At 37.6% G+C, this 20150-nt stretch overlaps 1 protein-coding gene across 1 annotated transcript in view; it reads left to right on the top strand.

Annotated features, from left to right (window-relative positions):
* TTN (titin) overlaps positions 1–20150 on the top strand; it is a 275933-nt gene that overhangs the window by 85906 nt on the left and 169877 nt on the right. The window contains exons 75-105 of the mRNA XM_049887553.1: positions 495–776; positions 1059–1337; positions 1458–1736; positions 1891–2169; positions 2263–2550; positions 2736–3014; positions 3108–3386; positions 3483–3761; positions 3902–4189; positions 4326–4613; positions 6113–6394; positions 6689–6967; positions 7540–7821; positions 7937–8215; positions 8726–9013; positions 9123–9401; positions 9516–9794; positions 9887–10165; positions 10907–11194; positions 11351–11638; positions 12105–12395; positions 14144–14431; positions 14892–14984; positions 15099–15384; positions 16200–16383; positions 16570–16659; positions 16758–17025; positions 17123–17383; positions 19164–19373; positions 19574–19651; positions 19753–19779. Of these exons, the coding sequence (XP_049743510.1) occupies positions 495–776; positions 1059–1337; positions 1458–1736; positions 1891–2169; positions 2263–2550; positions 2736–3014; positions 3108–3386; positions 3483–3761; positions 3902–4189; positions 4326–4613; positions 6113–6394; positions 6689–6967; positions 7540–7821; positions 7937–8215; positions 8726–9013; positions 9123–9401; positions 9516–9794; positions 9887–10165; positions 10907–11194; positions 11351–11638; positions 12105–12395; positions 14144–14431; positions 14892–14984; positions 15099–15384; positions 16200–16383; positions 16570–16659; positions 16758–17025; positions 17123–17383; positions 19164–19373; positions 19574–19651; positions 19753–19779 (7719 nt within the window). The remainder of the gene's footprint in view (positions 1–494; positions 777–1058; positions 1338–1457; positions 1737–1890; positions 2170–2262; positions 2551–2735; positions 3015–3107; positions 3387–3482; positions 3762–3901; positions 4190–4325; positions 4614–6112; positions 6395–6688; positions 6968–7539; positions 7822–7936; positions 8216–8725; positions 9014–9122; positions 9402–9515; positions 9795–9886; positions 10166–10906; positions 11195–11350; positions 11639–12104; positions 12396–14143; positions 14432–14891; positions 14985–15098; positions 15385–16199; positions 16384–16569; positions 16660–16757; positions 17026–17122; positions 17384–19163; positions 19374–19573; positions 19652–19752; positions 19780–20150) is intronic.

The following is a 20150-nucleotide window of genomic DNA, read 5'->3' as shown; positions in this document are numbered from 1 at the left end:
AGTTTTAAAATAAACTAACTGGATCCTGTTAGAATTTGTACATTAGTGTTGGAGGTAACATTTATCAAAATTATACTTTCTTTTTTATGTTTTTCTTTAAGTTAGTGTCTCTCTAGGTATAACCTTATTTAAAAGTGTTGTTTGATTGAAATTTGTTAAATGTTATTTCAACTACCCATTCTCTTTTAAATTCTTTTCCCGTTACGACACTTTGACTTATCATTACTAAATGTTTATCAAATATATCTATAATATATTGTATGTTTTTAGGTTACATGTCCAAACTACAAAAATAAATATGTCAACTAAATTCTCTACTAAAACCATAAAAAGGTTACTTCATAGGAAAGAAAACTTATTTTACCATGAAATCCTCAGAAAAAATTGTCTTAATACTAACCCAGTTTAAATATGAATTTATGGAATCTTCAGTCACAAACGAGCTATTTTAATTTGGAAATATTCCCTAATGACTTTTTCTTTTGGTTTACTAGAACCTCCAAAGTTTGTTAAGAAATTAGAAGCTTCAAAAGTTGCAAAGCAGGGAGAACCCGTTCAACTGGAATGTAAGATAAGCGGTTCCCCAGAAATCAAAGTCTTGTGGTTCCGCAATGACAGTGAACTTCATGAAAGCTGGAAATACAACATGTCATTCATTAATTCCGTGGCACTGCTTACCGTCAATGAAGCGAGCACTGAGGACAGTGGGGACTACATCTGTGAAGCTCATAACGGTGTTGGTGACGCAAGCTGCAGCACAGCACTGACAGTTAAAGGTTAGACCACACAAAACTTCTTCCTTTCTTCCTTCTCCTCTTATCTGGATTCCTTCTCAGCAATGTTATAAGCTCAAAAGGAAAAAAAAAAAGTTAAGGTTACTTGGAATAACCTTAGAATTCTTAAAGTAGCTTTTATGAATTGTCATTTCTTGTGTGGGCATATCATCAGATGGTCACACCAATCACTCTTACTGATTCTATATTCTAAAATATTTTTTCCTTTTTAAGTAAGCAACTGTTCTCATCATTCATCATTTTTTTTTTTTTTCTTTCTGTTAGCTCCTCCTGTTTTCAGCCAGAAGCCTTCTCCAGTTGGAGCCCTTAAAGATTCTGATGTTATTTTACAATGTGAAATTTCGGGAACTCCCCCATTTGAAGTGGTGTGGGTTAAAGATCGAAAACAAGTTCGAAGCAGCAAGAAATTTAAAATCACTTCAAAAAACTTTGATACTAGTCTTCATATCCTTCGTTTTGAAGCCTCTGATGTAGGCGAATATTACTGCAAAGCTGCTAACGAGGTGGGAAGTGACACGTGTGTTTGCACTGTGAAATTCAAAGGTTTGTATGCATGAGCACAAAAAATATGCCTCTTCCGTGCGCCTTTTTTTGCTTGACTCCTAATTTGTGGGACTGTGATTCTTATTCTTTTTTTCTCTGACCACTAATCTCTTTTATTAGAACCTCCACGATTTGTGAAAAAGTTAAGTGACACCTCAACCCTTGTTGGGGATGCCGTTGAGTTGCAGGCTGTAGTGGAAGGCTTCCAGCCAATTTCTGTTGTCTGGCTGAAAAATGGTGACGTTATCAGAGAGAGTGAAAATACCAGGATTTCATTCATGGATAACATTGCAACTCTCCAACTTGGAAGCCCGGAAGCATCTAATTCTGGAAAATATGTGTGCCAAATCAAGAATGATGCCGGAATGAGAGAGTGCTCGGCGGTTTTGACCGTACTAGGTTAGTAACAAAGCTCAGCCTACAAAAAAAATAAAGTTGAATGATCTGTGATCACTTTCTGCAGATATTACTCTTATTCGATAATATAGTGATGACGCTCTGTCTGAGTTTGGGAGTCGACCTCACGTTCACTGCACTATGCTTCCTCTCTTAGAGCCAGCCAGAATCACGGAGAAGCCAGAGCCCATGACCGTCACCACGGGGAACCCTTTTGCGTTGGAGTGTGTGGTGACTGGGACACCAGAGCTTTCAGCCAGGTGGTTCAAAGATGGAAGAGAAATATCTGCGGACAGCAAACATCACATCACGTTCGTTAACAAAGTGGCTTCCCTCAAAATCCCCTCTGCAGAAATGAGCGATAAGGGGCTATATAGCTTTGAAGTGAAAAACAGTGTTGGTAAAAGTAACTGCACTGTGTCTGTCCATGTTTCCGGTGAGTAGTATGAGGCTCAGTCTATATACAGTTTTTCCGGGAAAATAAAAATAGTTTGTCCTTAAACAAAAAAAACTACCCTTCTCCACATAGATCGCGTCGTGCCTCCTTCCTTCATCCGCAAGCTGAAAGACACAAATGCCATCCTGGGGGCCTCCGTTGTTTTGGAGTGCCGAGTCTCTGGCTCTGCCCCGATTTCAGTTGGCTGGTTTCAAGATGGAAATGAAATCGTTAGCGGGCCCAAATGTCATTCCAGCTTTTCAGAAAACGTCTGTACCTTGAATCTAAGCTTGTTGGAGCCCTCCGACACAGGGATATACACATGTGTGGCTGCCAACGTAGCTGGTTCTGAGGAATGCTCGGCTGTCCTGACAGTCCAAGGTCAGTGAGAAGGACCGGGCTACTGCTTCTCTAACGCCTCTTCACGGCACTTAATGCCTATAGTGCAGGGAATTTTGTTATTTTGCCTTCATTTTTAGTCTTAGTTTCTTTTTCTTCAAGTAGCAGACGCACTTCTCACTTGAATTTCTTTTTTCTCCTACTCTTTTTCTCCCTGGGATGTCTAGAACCACCATCTTTTGAACAAACCCCTGATTCTGTGGAAGTTTTACCGGGAACGAGTCTTATATTCACCAGTGTCTTTAGAGGCACTCCTCCTTTCCAAGTCAAATGGTTTAAAGGCAGCAGGGAATTGGTGTCAGGCGAGTCGTGCACCATCTCTCTAGAAGACTTTGTCACAGAACTGGAGTTGTTAGAGGTGGAGCCACTACAGAGTGGAGACTATTCTTGCCTTGTAACTAATGACGCAGGCAGTGCTTCCTGTACCACACATCTTTTTGTGAAAGGTTTGTTCTTTTCTCTAATTCATGTATTGCTTTTTCATTTTTCTCAATCTTCATTGGAGAAGGGAATTTTAACCTCATGTTTTCTCCTTATAGAACCAGCCACTTTCGTGAAAAGATTGGCTGATTTCAGTGTTGAGTCAGGAAGCCCCATAGTTCTTGAGGCCACATATTCTGGCACACCTCCGATCTCAGTAAGCTGGATGAAGAATGAATTTCCTCTTTCACAGTCTCAGAATTGCAGTATTACCACGACAGAAAAATCAACAATACTGGAAATTCTTGAGAGCACAATAGAAGATTATGCACAATACAGCTGCCTGATAGAAAACGAGGCTGGTCAAGACATTTGTGAAGCACTGGTGTCTGTCTTAGGTGTGTGAGAGCGACCTCTTGTTATTACTGTCTTCTTTCTTTAAGCATCTTTTCTTAGTTAGCATGACTGATTCATTACCGTCCTTTGTACTGTAGAACCACCTTATTTTATTGAACCTCTGGAACATGTGGAAGCAGCCATTGGAGAACCTACAACTTTACAGTGTAAAGTGGATGGAACCCCAGAAATTAGAATTTCTTGGTACAAAGAACACACAAAACTACGATCAGCTCCTGCATATAAAATGCAGTTCAAAAATAATGTTGCCTCACTAGTAATCAACAAAGTAGATCACAGCGACGTGGGAGAGTACACATGCAAGGCAGAGAACATTGTGGGGGCAGTCGCTTCTTCAGCTGTGCTTGTTATCAAAGGTGATGATGGTTTCGTTGAACTCATCTTTCTGTGTGTTGACAGTTTCATTTTCTTATAAAAATCTAAATTTTAATGGATCAAAGTATGTTGTGGGTGTTTGCTCTCTTGTAAAAAAGGATTATCTGTAACTTCTTTACAGAGCGCAAACTTCCACCTTCCTTTGCAAGAAAACTGAAGGATGTTCAGGAGATTCTTGGCTTCCCAGTTGCATTTGAATGTCGCATCAATGGCTCAGAACCTCTTCAAGTGTCTTGGTACAAGGATGGGGTACTTTTGAAAGAGGACTCTAATTTGCAAACATCTTTTGTTCGTAATGTAGCAACTCTTCAGATTTTGCAAACTGACCAGAGCCATGTTGGTCAGTACAATTGTTCAGCTTCTAATTCTTTTGGGACTGCTTCATCCAGTGCCAAGCTCATTCTCTTAGGTGAGTAGTTTATCACTTTCCCTCTTTAAATATAAACCAGCTTCACTGCTCTGGGCCATCAAAGGACTGGTGCCATTTAGTTTCTGTCTGGGAACATGGAAACTCCAATCACCATGTTGGTCTTCATTCTTTTTAGAACATGAAGTGCCTCCTTTCTTTGATCTGAAGCCTGTATCAGTAGATCTTGCTCTTGGAGAAAGTGGTTCTTTTAAATGCCATGTAACTGGAACTGCTCCAATCAAAATCACCTGGGCCAAAGATAACCGAGAGATTCGCCCTGGAGGCAACTACAAGATGACTTTGGTTGAAAATACTGCCACTCTGACAGTTCTCAAAGTAGGCAAAGGCGATGCTGGGCAGTACACTTGCTATGCAAGTAACGTCGCTGGAAAAGATTCTTGTTATGCCCAACTGGGTGTACAAGGTACTTGTTAGAATGAAGTAGCAAGTTCTCTCTTTTATATTTTCAGTATCTTAAAATATAGGAGGGTGGATGTGCTTGAAAGTTATATTTAAAGGAAGGACCATGGTCTAGTGATGAGAAATGATCAAAGGGATCAAGGGTCTTCCAAACAGGAACAATTAAAACATTTTTCTTAAAAACAATTTTTAAACTAGGAAGACGAAGACTGAAAAGGAATGTTTTTAATGGCTAAAAATAGAGACTAAAGAGAGAGTGAAAATAAACTTTTTACAGAATTCTAAGAAAATCCAAGTTTGAGAGGAGTTATCCTAAGACAGACAAAAGAAGTTATGTCAAATGACTGATTTTCCCCAGGAGTTAGAAAATGAATGGATTTTGTCCCTCTGAGGGACAGTAGAACTACAAACTAACCCTTCAGGAAGAGCCCAGATTAATTAAGTAATTAATTAAGGTCAGCTTCTTGTTTTCCACTACCCATTACAACAACTCGTTGCCATTGAGTCAATTCGGACTCATAACTACACTGTAAGACTGAGTAGAACTGCCCTATAGGGTTTCAAAGGAGGAGATGGTAGATTTGACCTGCCAACCTTTTGGTTAGCAGCCTGAGCTCTTAACTACTGTGCCACCAGGGATAGCAACCCAGTAAAAAAAGCCCTACTTAAATAATACTGGAAGGCAGGGGACTGCTGAATATATCAATATTCTTTCTGAAGCTCACACCGTGGAAAGCAACCTTGTCTTTCTAGCACGTTCATGATTGCTATAGTAAGAAATTGAGTCTAAACTCAATGGACAACTGGTCTAACCCATTATGGCATTTTTAAGGGTTTTTGTTGCAATGGTTTATAAATACCTTGAAATTAGACTAGAATTAGGTTTAGCATCCCATTTACTATGTGACATATAGCTAATTACTTTTATCTCCCTAAGCCTGATTTTTTTTTTTGCTTCACTTAATGAAGAAAGCATTGCTCTCACCCACTTCAAGGGGAAATTATGAAGGCTGATGAAATACCTATTTAAGGGCTATAAAAGAAAATATTAAGATATCTGGCCCAATTTTGCTATTCCAGCTCTTCATGGTAGATAATTGTCATCACTGCAACCATAGGAAATAGTCCTCCAGTAGTTTACATATAGGAGAGTAATCAGACTCTCTCATTCCCTGTGGACCCTCAGAAGCTCTTGCCTCTGTCTTGGCACTAGAGAAGTGACACTTTGGCTGGGAACAGGGCTGCACAATAGGGATTAATGTCTTTTCTTTCTCCCCTTACAATAGTACCTGATGTGGATGCTTTCAAAAATAAATGTATTCTAGTTTAGAGATTTACTATTTGGGTTTTATTTAACTATTCATCCTTGAAATGGCATCAAATGAATTTGTTTTCCAGACTTACAGGCCTCTCTGTTTGACAGAGATTCCTCGTTTCACTTTGTCTTAAGTTATGTGTGTCTTTTCCATCCCTTAACCTGTGTTTTCCCTCTTGGTTCCGTAGAACCACCCAGATTCATTAAGAAGCTAGAACCTTCAAGAATTGTGAAACAGGATGAATACACGAGATACGAATGCAAAATAGGCGGGTCTCCAGAAATTAAAGTTTTATGGTACAAAGAAGAGACTGAACTTCAAGAGAGTAGTAAAGTCAGAATGTCGTTTGTTGACTCAGTGGCGGTGTTGGAAATGTACAATCTCAGTGTTGAGGACAGTGGAGACTACACATGTGAGGCCCACAATACAGCAGGCAGTGCAAGCAGCAGCACCTCCCTAAAAGTTAAAGGTCAGTCACTTCGCACTCTTTCTTTGTGTTCTTTGGATTAGCCTCTTCTCTAGTTATCCTTTTCCTTTCCCATTTGCCTCTCCATTACTAAAGTGTCTTAAAATTGTCAAAAATGTCTTAAACTAAAAAAAAAGTCTTAAAATTGTTAAAGAATGATTTTTAAAAAATGAAAGTAATGTTTTTTTCTCTCCATGACAAAATAGAAAATTGATTCTTACTTATACCTATATACTTACAGAATACATCCTAATTTTCCTTTTTTTTTTTTTTAACTAAATTACCTTATAATTTTAGAACCACCCATTTTCAGCAAAAAACCTCATCCTATTGAGACACTGAAAGGAGCTGATGTTCACCTTGAATGTGAGCTTCAGGGTACTCCTCCATTTCAAGTTTCTTGGCATAAAGACAAGAGAGAACTTAGAAGTGGCAAGAAGTACAAGATAATGTCTGAAAACTTCCTTACGAGTATTCACATCCTGCATGTTGATGCTGCAGACATCGGGGAATATCAGTGTAAAGCCATAAACGATGTGGGGACTGACACTTGCATTGGTTCTATCACTCTGAGAGGTTAGATTAACTTCATTCTCTTATGTTTACTGTTTTTCCTCTAATTTTAGTAGTCTGTCACCTCCTACAGTCCTACATAATTAGCAGTCTCTTCTACATTTTTCTTTTATGTTTGGTATGCTTCCTATTTTACCTCAAATCCAACCGAATATCCTTAGTCAATTTTGCTGATAGATTTTGATTGAGTTTAGAAAGTTGGAGTTAGGATAAAACAAGATTTAACTCTTTCTGCTTAATACAAACCCTAACGTGTCCCTACTCCCATCCAGCAACCAAAACCAATCCATTGCTATTGAGTCGATTCCAACTCATAGTGACCCTGTAGGACAGAGTAGAACTGCCCCATAGAGTTTCGAAGGAGTGCCTGGTGGATTTTAACTGCTGACCTTTTGGTTAGTAGCCATAGCACTTAACCACTGTACCACCAGGGTTTCCCATCCAACAACAGTGCCTCTTATTTAAGAAATGGAAATGATACATCATCACTACTTTAAGGCTTAGTGTTTGTGATTTGAGGGAAATATGATTAGTTACATGCATTTTAAAACCCTGGTTTGCCTCTTTTTCATCAGCACCACCCAGATTTTTGAAGACGCTTAGTGACATTTCTACTATTGTTGATAAAGAAGTTCAGCTGCAGACTACTATTGAAGGCGCTGAGCCAATTTCTGTGACATGGTTCAAAGATAAGGGGGAAATCGTTAGAGAAAGTGACAACATATGGATTTCTTATTCAGAAAACATTGCAACCTTACAGTTCTCAAGAGCAGAACCAGGCAATGCAGGAAAATACACCTGTCAGATCAGAAACGATGCTGGAATGCAGGAGTGCTCTGCCACACTATCTATTCTTGGTTAGTACAAAATGATGTTACCATGAATATGAGATACACACGTGTCAGTGTCTGTGTTTTCTTTAATTTTTTGACTTGATTTTAAAATGTGGATGTGAATCCCACCTCATTTCAGAGCCTGCAGCAATTGTGGAAAAGCCGGAATCCATAAGTGTGACTTCAGGAGATACCTGTACCCTGGAGTGTATAGTAACCGGAACACCAGAACTCAGTACTAAGTGGTTTAAGGATGGGAAAGAACTGATGAGTGACAGCAAATACAAAATAAGCTTCTTCAACAAAGTATCAGGCCTTAAGATTATCAGCGTAACCCCTAATGACAGTGGGGTATACAGTTTTGAGGTGCAAAACCCTGTTGGCAAAGACAGCTGCACAGCCTCTGTTCAAGTTTCAGGTTGGTTGGTTGGGCTTTTGTTCCATCAATATAATAAGGTAGATTCTGATTTACACATACATGTAAGGAAAACTTCATCTTCTACAGCCTAACGTGAGTTTGACACCCTCTGAATCAGCAAAATCAGGGGTGTAACATACCTGTGAAATTAGAAGAAAATCCAGTCCGAATGTTGTTTCCCTTTCTTTTGGAAGAATTCCCTCAATTCAGGGTGGTAAGAATAAAACGTAAGCCCTGGATAAGGTTATGGTGGTCTTCTACTTTCACTTGTGCTGTAGTAATTCACCGTATAATGATCACAGCAAAGAGAAACCAAAATCCTTAAGAAGTCAAATAGCACGTCTTGCCCATTCTCTAGGCTTTTGATTATAGGAACCCATAGGGAATTCTTTGATGTCCTTGCAAAGGAGCCAAATGAATCTAGGGATATTTCATCAAAAAGATAATAATTATCTTTCAAATCACTTTATAACTGTTGTCCCTTGTTTATGTGCTTTTTATGACATTTAGACCGAATTGTACCTCCTGCATTCACAAGAAAATTGAAGGAGACCAGTGGTCTTTCTGGTTCCTCGGTTGTGATGGAGTGCAAAGTCTATGGATCACCCCCAATCTCTGTCTCCTGGTTCCATGAAGGAAATGAGATCAGCAGTGGAAGAAAATACCAGGCCACTCTGACCGATAACACATGTGCTTTAACTGTAAACGTGCTGGAAGAATCAGATGCTGGCTACTACACGTGTGTCGCTACTAATGTGGCTGGTTCTGACGAATGTGGTGCATCTCTGACTGTGAGAGGTCAGCGAAAAATATAGATTAGAAAAGTGCATTTCATAATTTATTAAGCATTTCTATTGTCACAATTCACAAATACTGAACTTTTTCTGGTATGTGCCTTTGTGTTTAGAACCACCATCTTTTGTTCAGAAACCTGATTCCATGGATGTTTTAACTGGGACAAATGTAACTTTCACAAGCATCATAAAAGGAACACCTCCCTTCAGTGTCAGCTGGTTCAAGGGCAGCAGTGAGCTAGTACCAGGAGATAGATGTAATGTGTCTTTGGAGGAGTCAGTTGCTGAGCTGGAGTTGTTTGATGTAGATACATCACTAAGTGGAGAGTACACCTGCATAGTTAGTAACGAAGCTGGCAAGGCTTCTTGTACAGCACATCTCTATGTAAAAGGTTCGTTTGACTGCTATTCCAAATTTTTGTAATTTACATACATAAGCTAATTTGTTGTATCTGTAACTGGGTGTTTGCATGTTTGAATTCATCCTTGCGATTTGTTTTGTTCAGCCCCAGCGAAGTTTGTCAAGAGGCTCAATGATTACAGCATAGAGAAAGGGAAACCCTTGATCCTAGAAGGCACATACACTGGAACTCCACCTGTTTCAGTCACATGGAAGAAAAATGGCATAAATATAATTCCTTCTCAGAGATGTACTATCACCACAACTGAAAAATCTGCAATCCTGGAAATCCCAAGCACCATGGTAGAGGATGCAGGACAATACAACTGCTACATTGAAAATGCTTCTGGAAAAGATTCTTGTTCAGCACAAATATTGATACTAGGTTTGTTATGATTGCACATGCGTATCTTTTTATACAAGTAATCAATCCTGGCACGTCCCTTCTATTACTGATTGTCTTTTTTGATGCTACAGAACCACCGTATTTTGTCAAGCAGTTGGAGCCTGTTAAGGTGACCGTTGGAGATTCTGCCTCTTTGCAATGCCAACTTGCTGGAACCCCTGAAATTGCGGTATCCTGGTATAAAGGAGATACAAAACTGAGACCCACTGATACCTACAAAATGCACTTTAGAAACAATGTGGCTACACTGGTTTTCAACCAGGTTGACAGTAATGACAGTGGAGAATATATCTGCAGAGCCGAAAACAGTGTGGGAGAAGTTTCTTCATCAGCTTTCCTCACTGTTCAAGGTGACTGCAATATTTTAAAAGTGAATGAATTTGTGTGGATTTTGAGCTAGATTTAAAGTATCAGTGAAGACCTTTGTTCCAGGAAAATTTTTTGCAAATGTTGAATATTCTACTTAAGTTATTCCATCTATACTTAGCTACTTACCCTTTTTGATAGTTTTTACAGAGAGAGAGGCAAGATGACTAAATCTTCAGTTGGAAAGGTCACGTACATTTGTCTCCATAATTAAGTCTTTTAGAAAAATAAGCGACCTTGTTTTAAAAATCCCACCCCATGAGTGTCTTAAGTTAAATTGTTAGAAGGCTGTCTTAAAAAGGAGAATCAACTGCACACCTGGAGACATACCTTAAGCCAATCAATTTCTCTATCGGCTTACAGAGCTTTGTACTTACTCTGCTTTAGGGTGGCCTCAGAGTGAAACTTCCACTCCAAAAGTCTATATGCTTTGCTTTGTCTCCAAGTGAATTTAAGATATGTTCATAGATTCTGATATGCTGCTAACCAAAAGGTCAGCGATTCAAACCCGCCAGCCACTCCGTGGGAAAAAGATGTGATAGTCTGCTTCCATAAAGATTTACAGCCTTGGAAACCCTATGGACCAGTTCTACTCTGGCCTATAAGGTTGCTATGAGTTGAGATTGACTCGACAGCAACAGATTTTATAGAACAGTAATTGTGAGGAAAATATTCAGTAATTTAAAAATGACCAGAAGTATTCATTATTAACCCTGTTCCTACAGAGCAAAAACTTCCACCATCATTTTCTCGACAATTGAGAGATGTTCAAGAAACAGTTGGATTGCCAGTTGTTTTTGAATGTGCCATACGTGGATCAGAGCCTATCTCAGTGTCTTGGTATAAAGATGGCAGGCCCTTGAAAGATGGCCCCAACATACAGACATCATTTTTAGATAATGTGGCCACTCTCAATATTTTTAAAACAGATCGGAGCCTTGCAGGCCAGTATTCTTGCACAGCTACAAATCCTATAGGCTCTGCTTCTTCTAGTGCCAGACTCATTCTTACAGGTTTGTGGATTCTTAAACTCCTTCCTATTTCTGTAATTAAAATTTTTATAATCAATAACAAAATTAGTTAGAGAGAAAACATAGTATCACAATTTCCATAAACTGGGTGGTTCAGAGTATGAAGCCTGAAAACTTGCGTTTCTGCTATACTCTTAGAGGGAAAGAACCCACCTTTCTTTGACATCCCCCTGGCCCCTGTGGATGCTCTGGCGGGAGAAAGTGCTGACTTTGAGTGCCACGTTACTGGAACACAACCGATAAAGGTCATCTGGGCCAAAGATAACAGAGAGATACGAAGTGGTGGAAACTACCAGATTAGTTATCTGGAAAACAGTGCCCACTTGACAATCCTGAAAGTTGACAAAGGAGACTCTGGACAATATTCCTGCTACGCTGTAAATGAAGTGGGAAAAGACTCCTGCTCTGCTCAGCTTAATATAAAAGGTATCGTTTCTTTTGTGTCTGGGACAACAAAGTGTCATCATTTTATATTATATCCTAAGGATCCAGTTTTTATTATCACAGACGAAATCCAGGACAATGTTTTTTAAATGACAAAGATATTTAGAAAGAAATAAGTTCCTTTGGAGAAAAAGAGTGACTTTGTTTTAAACTGCAATTTTCTAAAACTTTATATATCATAAAAAACTCTAAAACCATATCCCTTTACAAATTTCTGATTCTATAAATGGTTATGAATTATTCTTATCACTCACTTCATTAAGTCAGAGAATGATTTAGAATAAGCTTATGGAAGGGGCTGGAGTATTTTGGGACATACCCTGATAAACTATGTTGAGTTAGTTAGCATTCACTTTTAATGAAAAATATGATTTCTTTTTCTTGAAAAGCCTCATGTTAACAAGGCGTTTCTAGATTCCACTTCATATGTCCTCATACTTTCTTACAGAGCGGCTGATCCCACCAAGTTTCACTAAAAAACTCTCAGAAACAGTAGAAGAAACAGAAGGGAATTCTTTCAAGCTTGAGGGGCGTGTTGCTGGTTCCCAGCCTATAACTGTTGCTTGGTATAGAAACAATGTGGAGATACACCCAACTTCTAACTGTGAAATAACATTCAAAAACAATGCATTACTGCTGCAAGTAAGGAAAGCAAGCATGGCCGATGCTGGTTTGTACACCTGCAAGGTGTCAAATGATGCAGGTTCTGCTCTGTGTACATCTTCCATTGTCATCAAAGGTTAGTAATTTTCTCAGCCACTAGCCTTTTGTCTGTCTCCTCACTGCCTATTAAATAACTATGTGCCTTTGTCCTTACATCTTGATGAAGTAAGTTATAACATTTATAAGTATACTTGATTTAATTGCTTTGCCATGGAGTCCATATGTATTTACTAAAAACATCTATTGTAATTTAATTACATGCCCCAGCAAAGTAGATATCACTTAATAAATGGACTAAAATCTTACCTTCCAAATTATATTCCAGAATTCTCTCAAGTAGTTAGAAGTCTAAGTCTACTTTAGACTGCATGAATAAGCAACTTACATGTTTTTTATAGAGCACATTTGTTTTGAAAATGTTTACAATTATTCATTGTTAAATATTGTGCTAACTCTGCTTATTACCAGTTACGTAGCATTCCTTTTTCTAAGTATATTTCTCAAAAATGATATTTAAATAATTACTGCCCAAAGCTTTTGGTTTGCAAATGAATATTAAGCCCAGACAAAAGGGTAAAATTTGCTCAAAAGGAATAAGATGAATGGAAAGGTGATGTTGCATACCACTATGGAAGATGTTTTTAAATACACAGTCATAGTTGAGGCAGAGAAATAGACTGTGTTGTTTAAGGAGATCTTCTTTATCTGATTCTCTAACCATAATGGCTTCATCCAGATAATTATGCTACAGATTCATTAAAATAACTTTATAAACCAGCCTCCTAGAAGAGTTTGGAATTAATTACCAACTCTCATGATCTACTTGGCCACGCCAAACTGCTAATACTAATAGATTAATACCGCTGAGTTGTTTTAAAATTCAAATCTTGATCATTCATTTAATAGAACTTAGATGAGTTTAGTTTTAAAAAGCATTTAGTATAATGAAAAAAGTATGCTTAGCAGTGCCTTAAAGTCATGATTTACAGTCATGGTGGTTTTGCCATTGAGTGGATAAATGTTTCCTTTAGAATTTTGAGACTGCTTATCTATAGAATTCCAAAGACAGTAGACATCAAAGTTTTAATCTTCGCAATTCCAAATATTGGCCTTATTCTTCTGATATATAGGGCACAGAACAATTGAAGAAAATCATCACATAACACCAAGCTGCACACGGCCTTCCTCTCATGTTACTATGTTACTCAAGCCTTCATTGGTTTTCAGTTGAAGAGTGAGCTTCAGCTTCTAATTCCTTTCAGCTAGACTTCGGTTTTTAAGTGCTACTGTAGCTGCATTTAATAGGTAAAAATGAGTACCAGAGAAAATAACATATTAAGATATAAACTCAGGGATTACTAAAGTGTTAGCTTTCTTTTCCAGAGGAGAGCAATCATTGCCACTATAGATGAGCAGAATTTCCCGAAAAGCCCTTCAGTTTTAGGTTTCAGCAAAAATGTAGCTGTGTACAGGTTTGAGAGAATCAATAGTATGCTACATGGCACAGAAGTTAATGGGAACTGCCGGTGCAGTATCTGCAGCACTTAAACAGGACACAGATGCTTGGGTGATTTGTAGACAGAATGGCATCTGTTCCTTGCTTGTTTTTAAGCCTTTATCTCTCTCTTTTTTTTTTTTTAAATCCAACAAATGTTAACTGTTGCCTCCAGAGAGGAATAAGCCAGGCAGCACATCATTCCATTCTACTGCAGCAGCCAGTGTTACCTGTTAGAAGCAACACTGGCTCAGTGCTTGTTCATTTCCTGGAATTTAATACTGTTTTTTGCTTTAGTGCTCCTCATTAAAATACCTTTCCAATTCCAGAACCTAAGAAGCCTCCGGTGTTTGATCAGCACCTTACCTCAGTAACAGCAAGTGAAGGAGAATTCGTGCAGCTGACCTGCCATGTCCAGGGGTCCGAGCCAATTAGGATCCAGTGGTTGAAGGCTGGCAGGGAAATAAAGCCGTCAGACAAATGCATCTTCAGCTTTGCTAACAGAACAGCTGTGCTGGAACTCAAGGATGTGGCTAAAGCAGATTCGGGAGATTACGTATGCAAAGCTTCAAATGTGGCTGGAAGTGACACGTCCAAAGCAAAAGTGGCCATTAAAGGTACAGATACCTAAAAAAGTATTTTAATTAAAGTATTAGATAATTTAATGAGAAAAAAAAAAACACAGATTTCCTAAATTTACTATATGTTCGCCATTATATTTCTTGAACCTGTTTTTATCATATCCAAGAAGGTATAATTAGTGAAGTTCAAAATTAGTGCTGTAATAATGTGATACAAGGTAGCCTGGTATCATTTCCCTGGAGGAAATCTATGCAGTAAAGTCTAGAAATACAAGATTTGATACTCCTATATGATTATAGCCCAGCCTGTGATAGCAATCACTAGTATACATTTCTATGAAGCTGTTTTATCGTCTGTAATCTACCCTGATAGTGAGCCCTAGAGTACATGCAATTAGTGACAGTGACAAGCTCCTATAATTTATTTTACATAGCAACATATTTACCATAATTTTAAGGTAACTGTAATAACAAAACATGTAAATATATTTTTCAGACAAACCAGCTGCGGTCCCAGTAGCCAAGAAGGCAGCCATAGATGGAAGACTCTTCTTTGTATCAGAACCTCAGAGTATTAGAGTTGTAGAAAGTAAGTACTTCGCGAAAAGTGTATCTTCTTCTATTTGGAACCTTTTACAAATTTCAGAAGAACTAATTTTGGAGAATTATTTTTTTTTATTCATTTGTTTTCATTATTTCCTAGAAACCACTGCAACATTCATTGCAAAAGTTGGAGGTGATCCAATCCCAAACGTTAAATGGACAAAGGGGAAATGGAGACAACTGAACCAAGGGGGTCGCGTTTTTATCCACCAGAAAGGGGATGAAGCAAAGCTGGAAATTAGAGATACCACAAAAACAGATTCTGGATTATACAGATGTGTTGCATTTAACAAGCATGGTGAAATTGAAAGTAATGTTAACCTACAGGTGGATGAAAGGAAGAAACAAGAGAAAATTGAAGGAGATCTGAGAGCAATGCTAAAAAAGTAAGTTTCAGTTTAAAAAAATAACACATGAATTTTCCATTCAAAAAAGGGGCCTTTCAAAAGACATGGACCTCCTCCAGGAGATTCCCCTGCAAGATTCAGATTGTTAAGAAACATATGCAGAGACATTGTAACAAAAATAGATAACCAAGTGTGCAACCTCTGGATGAAAGTTAATGGTTCATTAGGTCAAATAATCATGAGAAAGTTTTAACAATAAGACTAATTTTTACTAAGATTTTAAACAAAAGGGAATGGCCTATAGAAAAGACTGATTATTGCTTGTGTGTCTAGGTATGAAGTTTTTGTTTCCATATGTAATTCTTTTTTTTTATGAATAGTTTTCACCATTTTGCCTAATTACCAGTAATTTCAAGACAGTTTATGTTTCAATGTAATTATTGCATTAATCTACATTTAATTTTCACATATCTGTTCCAGGACATATAATATTTATCACTTATTAAAGTTTTCTATTACCATTATTATTTTTCTTTATATTAATTCTTTTATTAAGCTCTCTGACTGAAAAGTCTTCAGAAATGTTCCTATTTTCCTTTCTTTTCTTAAACTCTATGATCCAATTTTTATGCCTTGTAACAGCGGTCCAATATTAATTCACTCCATCTCAAAACCCCCATTTTTTATTCCTTCAGTTAACATTAAAATTCATTTTTCTTGAATAAATAACACAGAACTGTTTCTTCATGGAAAAAAAAAACTTAGTGACATTTGTAATTGTTCAATGATGATAGACAATTCAAAATCAGTAGAAGACCAATGATGTGTGTTCATTTTTTTTTCCCCTCATTCAGGACTCCAGTCTTAAAGAAAGGACCTGGAGAAGAAGAAGAAATTGATATCCTGGAACTTCTCAAAAATGTTGATCCTAAAGAATATGAAAAATATGCCCGCATGTATGGAATCACTGACTTCCGGGGTCTTCTTCAAGCGTTTGAACTGCTAAAGCAAAGTCAAGGAGAAGAAACACATAGATTGGTATGATCTGCAAATTCACATTTGGAACATCTCGTACACCTATGCCCTTTGAATTTTCAGACTCCTACAGTTGTGTTGGATCACTTTATATAATTTAAGCAGCATCAGCAATGAAACTTTAACATAATCATGCATCTTCTCATTCAAAATGTGTTTCATGTTTAATACTTTTTTTTTTCTCCCCAGGAAATTGAGGAAATAGAGAAGTCAGAAAAGGAAGAAAAGGAATTTGAGGAACTTGTATCATTTATTCAGCAAAGGCTATCACAAACAGAGGTAAATGAATTATAAAGATAATAAAGTGAACCAGTTATTACTGGAAACTGTAAGAGAAGGATCGGCTAACCTGGTTTTTTAATTCTTTATTCTCCTAGCCTGTCACTCTGATCAAGGATATCGAAAACCAGACAGTTTTGAAAGACAATGATGCCATCTTTGAAATTGACATTAAGATTAATTACCCAGAAATCAAGCTTTCATGGTACAAAGGGACTGAAAAACTGGAACCCAGTGATAAGTTTGAAATACGCATTGACGGTGACCGACATACACTCCGAGTCAAAAATTGTCAGCTTAAAGATCAGGGCAATTACAGATTGGTTTGTGGACCACACATCGCTAGTGCTAAACTAACTGTAATTGGTAAGTTAAGGTTCATAAAAAGCCTGTGAGGCTAATTTACTGTTGACTGTATCTGCATGTGATATTAAACAAACTATGTATTATCTCATATGAGCAGAGCCTGCTTGGGAACGGCATCTTCAGGATGTTACTTTAAAAGAAGGCCAGACTTGCACCATGACTTGCCAGTTTTCTGTGCCAAATGTCAAATCTGAATGGTTCAGAAATGGCAGAATCCTTAAACCCCAAGGAAGATATAAAACAGAAGTGGAACACAAGGTCCATAAACTGACCATTGCAGATGTTCGAGCAGAAGACCAGGGTCAGTACACCTGCAAACATGAAGACCTGGAAACTTCGGCAGAGCTCAGAATTGAAGGTGGGTGAAAGACTATGGTGGGAATCAGTGTGTGGAGCACAGGTCCATGGCCAACGTTACACGGGACCTCTGCAGCCCTGACATCAAGCACATCCCAGCCTGCTTATGTGTTCTCATTCCCCAACACAAATCCTCATAGCATTCAGTCATCTCCAAATTCATAAGAAATCGAAAAGGAAAACATTAAAATAAGCGCCAGTTCTTCTGCATCAGTCTTTTTGACTAGAAGCAGATTGAAACCTAAATTAAGACATAACTTTCTAAGAGTCATTTCTGCTTAAAGTCTAAGTTCCATACTTCTCCCATCTATGAGTCTGATTCCTAGACAGAAATCTTGGAAAGGGCCAGATCTTATGGTTGTAAATCTAGAGGATTTTGGCTAGGAGCTGATATTTCATTTATAGAATTAATCTGATTTTGTCCATATGGAATTTTATAGATAAAATTAATGACATACACGATCTTCAAAAATAATTATTTCATTTGAGAAATTTCTCTTTACACATTGTAACTTTGAACCCTCTTTGTATTTAAAGATTCCAACATTCTGAATCTTTGAAGTAAAGTGAAATCTGGGAATTAAGGAGTAAGGACATTAATTTCCTAATCATTTGATTGTATGCATTTTCCTAAGACCTCCTTGGAGTGTGTTAAGCAAAATTTTGGCTATAATGATAACATCTACTTCTGGTTATTAGTGTCTATTTTTCGTTGTTGAAACACAAATATATGATTTCTTATATACATAGCATTTCAACTTCTCTAACTTAACTTTACAATGACTATCAATGCCTGCTCATATTTTAAAGTTCACAAATTTTAAAATGGTTTTCAAATTAAAAGGTCCATTTGAAAGTGCTAATCATTTTTAAAATAACTGTGTATTTTAACATGATTCTTCAAAAACAAAGCTCACTAGACTACATATTATTTCTAAGATATTCATGATGCTGTTATACATTTAATTCCAGACATTCAAAATTTTGCAAGAGGATCCTCCACTCTAGCCCATCCTCCCAGAAACACCCCTGCCATCCACAGCTGGTTGACTCCTTCCTGGGTGTCCACATGCACCTAGAAAGCAAGTTTCAGAGCTCTTCAAATGACTCCATTGATACTTAAAAGTGCAGATTTCCCACTGAGTTTGAAATTATTTGACAGTGAAACTTATACATATTGGATAATAAGCAATTTTAGATCCTGAATAGCAAAAATTATTTCACTGAGGCAAAAAAGAATTTTGGGAGTAAATTGAGTAAAATTAAGTTTATGTTCCCTTTATTATGAACCCCCTATTTCACTAGCTTTTTTTTTTTTTTTTTTTTCGTTTATTTTGACCTTTGGGCTATACCAAAAAAGTAACCCCTTTGTCATCGAGTCAATTCGGACTCATAGTGACCCTATAGAACAGAGTAGAACTGCCCCATAGGATTCCCAAGGAGCGGCTGGTAGATTCACACTGCTCACCTTTTGGTTAGCAGCCAAGCTCTTAACCACTGTGCCACTGCACCCTTTAATACTGCTTTTATCTAACTATCTTGAGAACTCTCAGGGGTTCCTTTACATTGTCCTCCATTGATCCTGCAGGAATACAGAATGGTATTGGGATAAGCTCTTGTTACTGATGCAAGGAGAAGAGTATTTTTGTTTTGCATTTTTACCTTTTTGTTTGTTATCCAATTGGGTAAAAGATGAAGACTTTAAATATCTGAGGGGAAGATGCAGAAGAAGACATTTCCTTTATACATTCTAACGTTGAAGCCTCTTTGTATTTAAACAGCTGAACCAATTCAGTTTACGAGGCGCATACAGAACATCGTGGTGAGTGAGCATCAGTCGGCCACCTTTGAGTGCGAAGTCTCCTTTGACGACGCCATTGTCACATGGTACAAAGGACCAACAGAACTGACCGAGAGCCAGAAATACAACTTTAGGAATGATGGTCGCTGCCACTATATGACCATCCACAACGTGACACCAGACGACGAAGGTAACATGTCACAGTTGCCCAGTGAAAATATCATTTAACCCTCATCTGTTTTTTCTATTTTTACTCACTGGGGGGTGGGGATTCTGTAATTCTATATAGAATACTTTCCGAAAAAAGAGATAAACACATTCATATATTTAGACAAGGAACTTTTATGCAAACATTGCAGAAAATAAAAGTTCTGTGATGTTTTTCCTTAGGTGTCTATTCAGTAATTGCTCGGCTAGAGCCCAGAGGCGAAGCAAGAAGCACAGCAGAGCTGTACTTAACAACTAAAGGTCAGAAAACACCCAATTAAAGCCACATTGCATCCTTTGAAACAAAGTAGCCTGCCGATACAATTATAAATACAAAAATATCACTTTTTTGTCTTTTATAGAAATCAAACTTGAACTAAAGCCTCCTGGTAAGTTTTTCGTTTTTTTAAATCAATCCTTGTTCATAATACGGTGTAAGTTTGAAAATGACAAAAAGCCAAACCAATACTTATAAAAAATATTATTTCTCTATTCAGTAAAATATTATTTAGTAAAAATATTATTCAGTAAAATTATTTTCAGTAAAATAATAAAGAGGTTTGGCTTTGTGAGTTTGGGAAATTAGAGATAAAGCCTCATTCAGCTGATACCTAGTATCATGCTGATTGTTATGGCCATAGAAATTTTAGCCAGAAATAAAATTGTGTGGTTGCAGACCAAAGAGTCCTAATATCTTTGTATCTGTATATTAGATTCTGTTGTTGGAAATGCGTGATGATAAAACATATCTTAATTGTCT

This window comes from Elephas maximus, chromosome 6 (assembly GCF_024166365.1).
Source record: "Elephas maximus indicus isolate mEleMax1 chromosome 6, mEleMax1 primary haplotype, whole genome shotgun sequence".
NCBI classification, from domain to species: domain Eukaryota; kingdom Metazoa; phylum Chordata; class Mammalia; order Proboscidea; family Elephantidae; genus Elephas; species Elephas maximus.
This window is presented reverse-complemented; position numbering and strand designations above follow the sequence as displayed.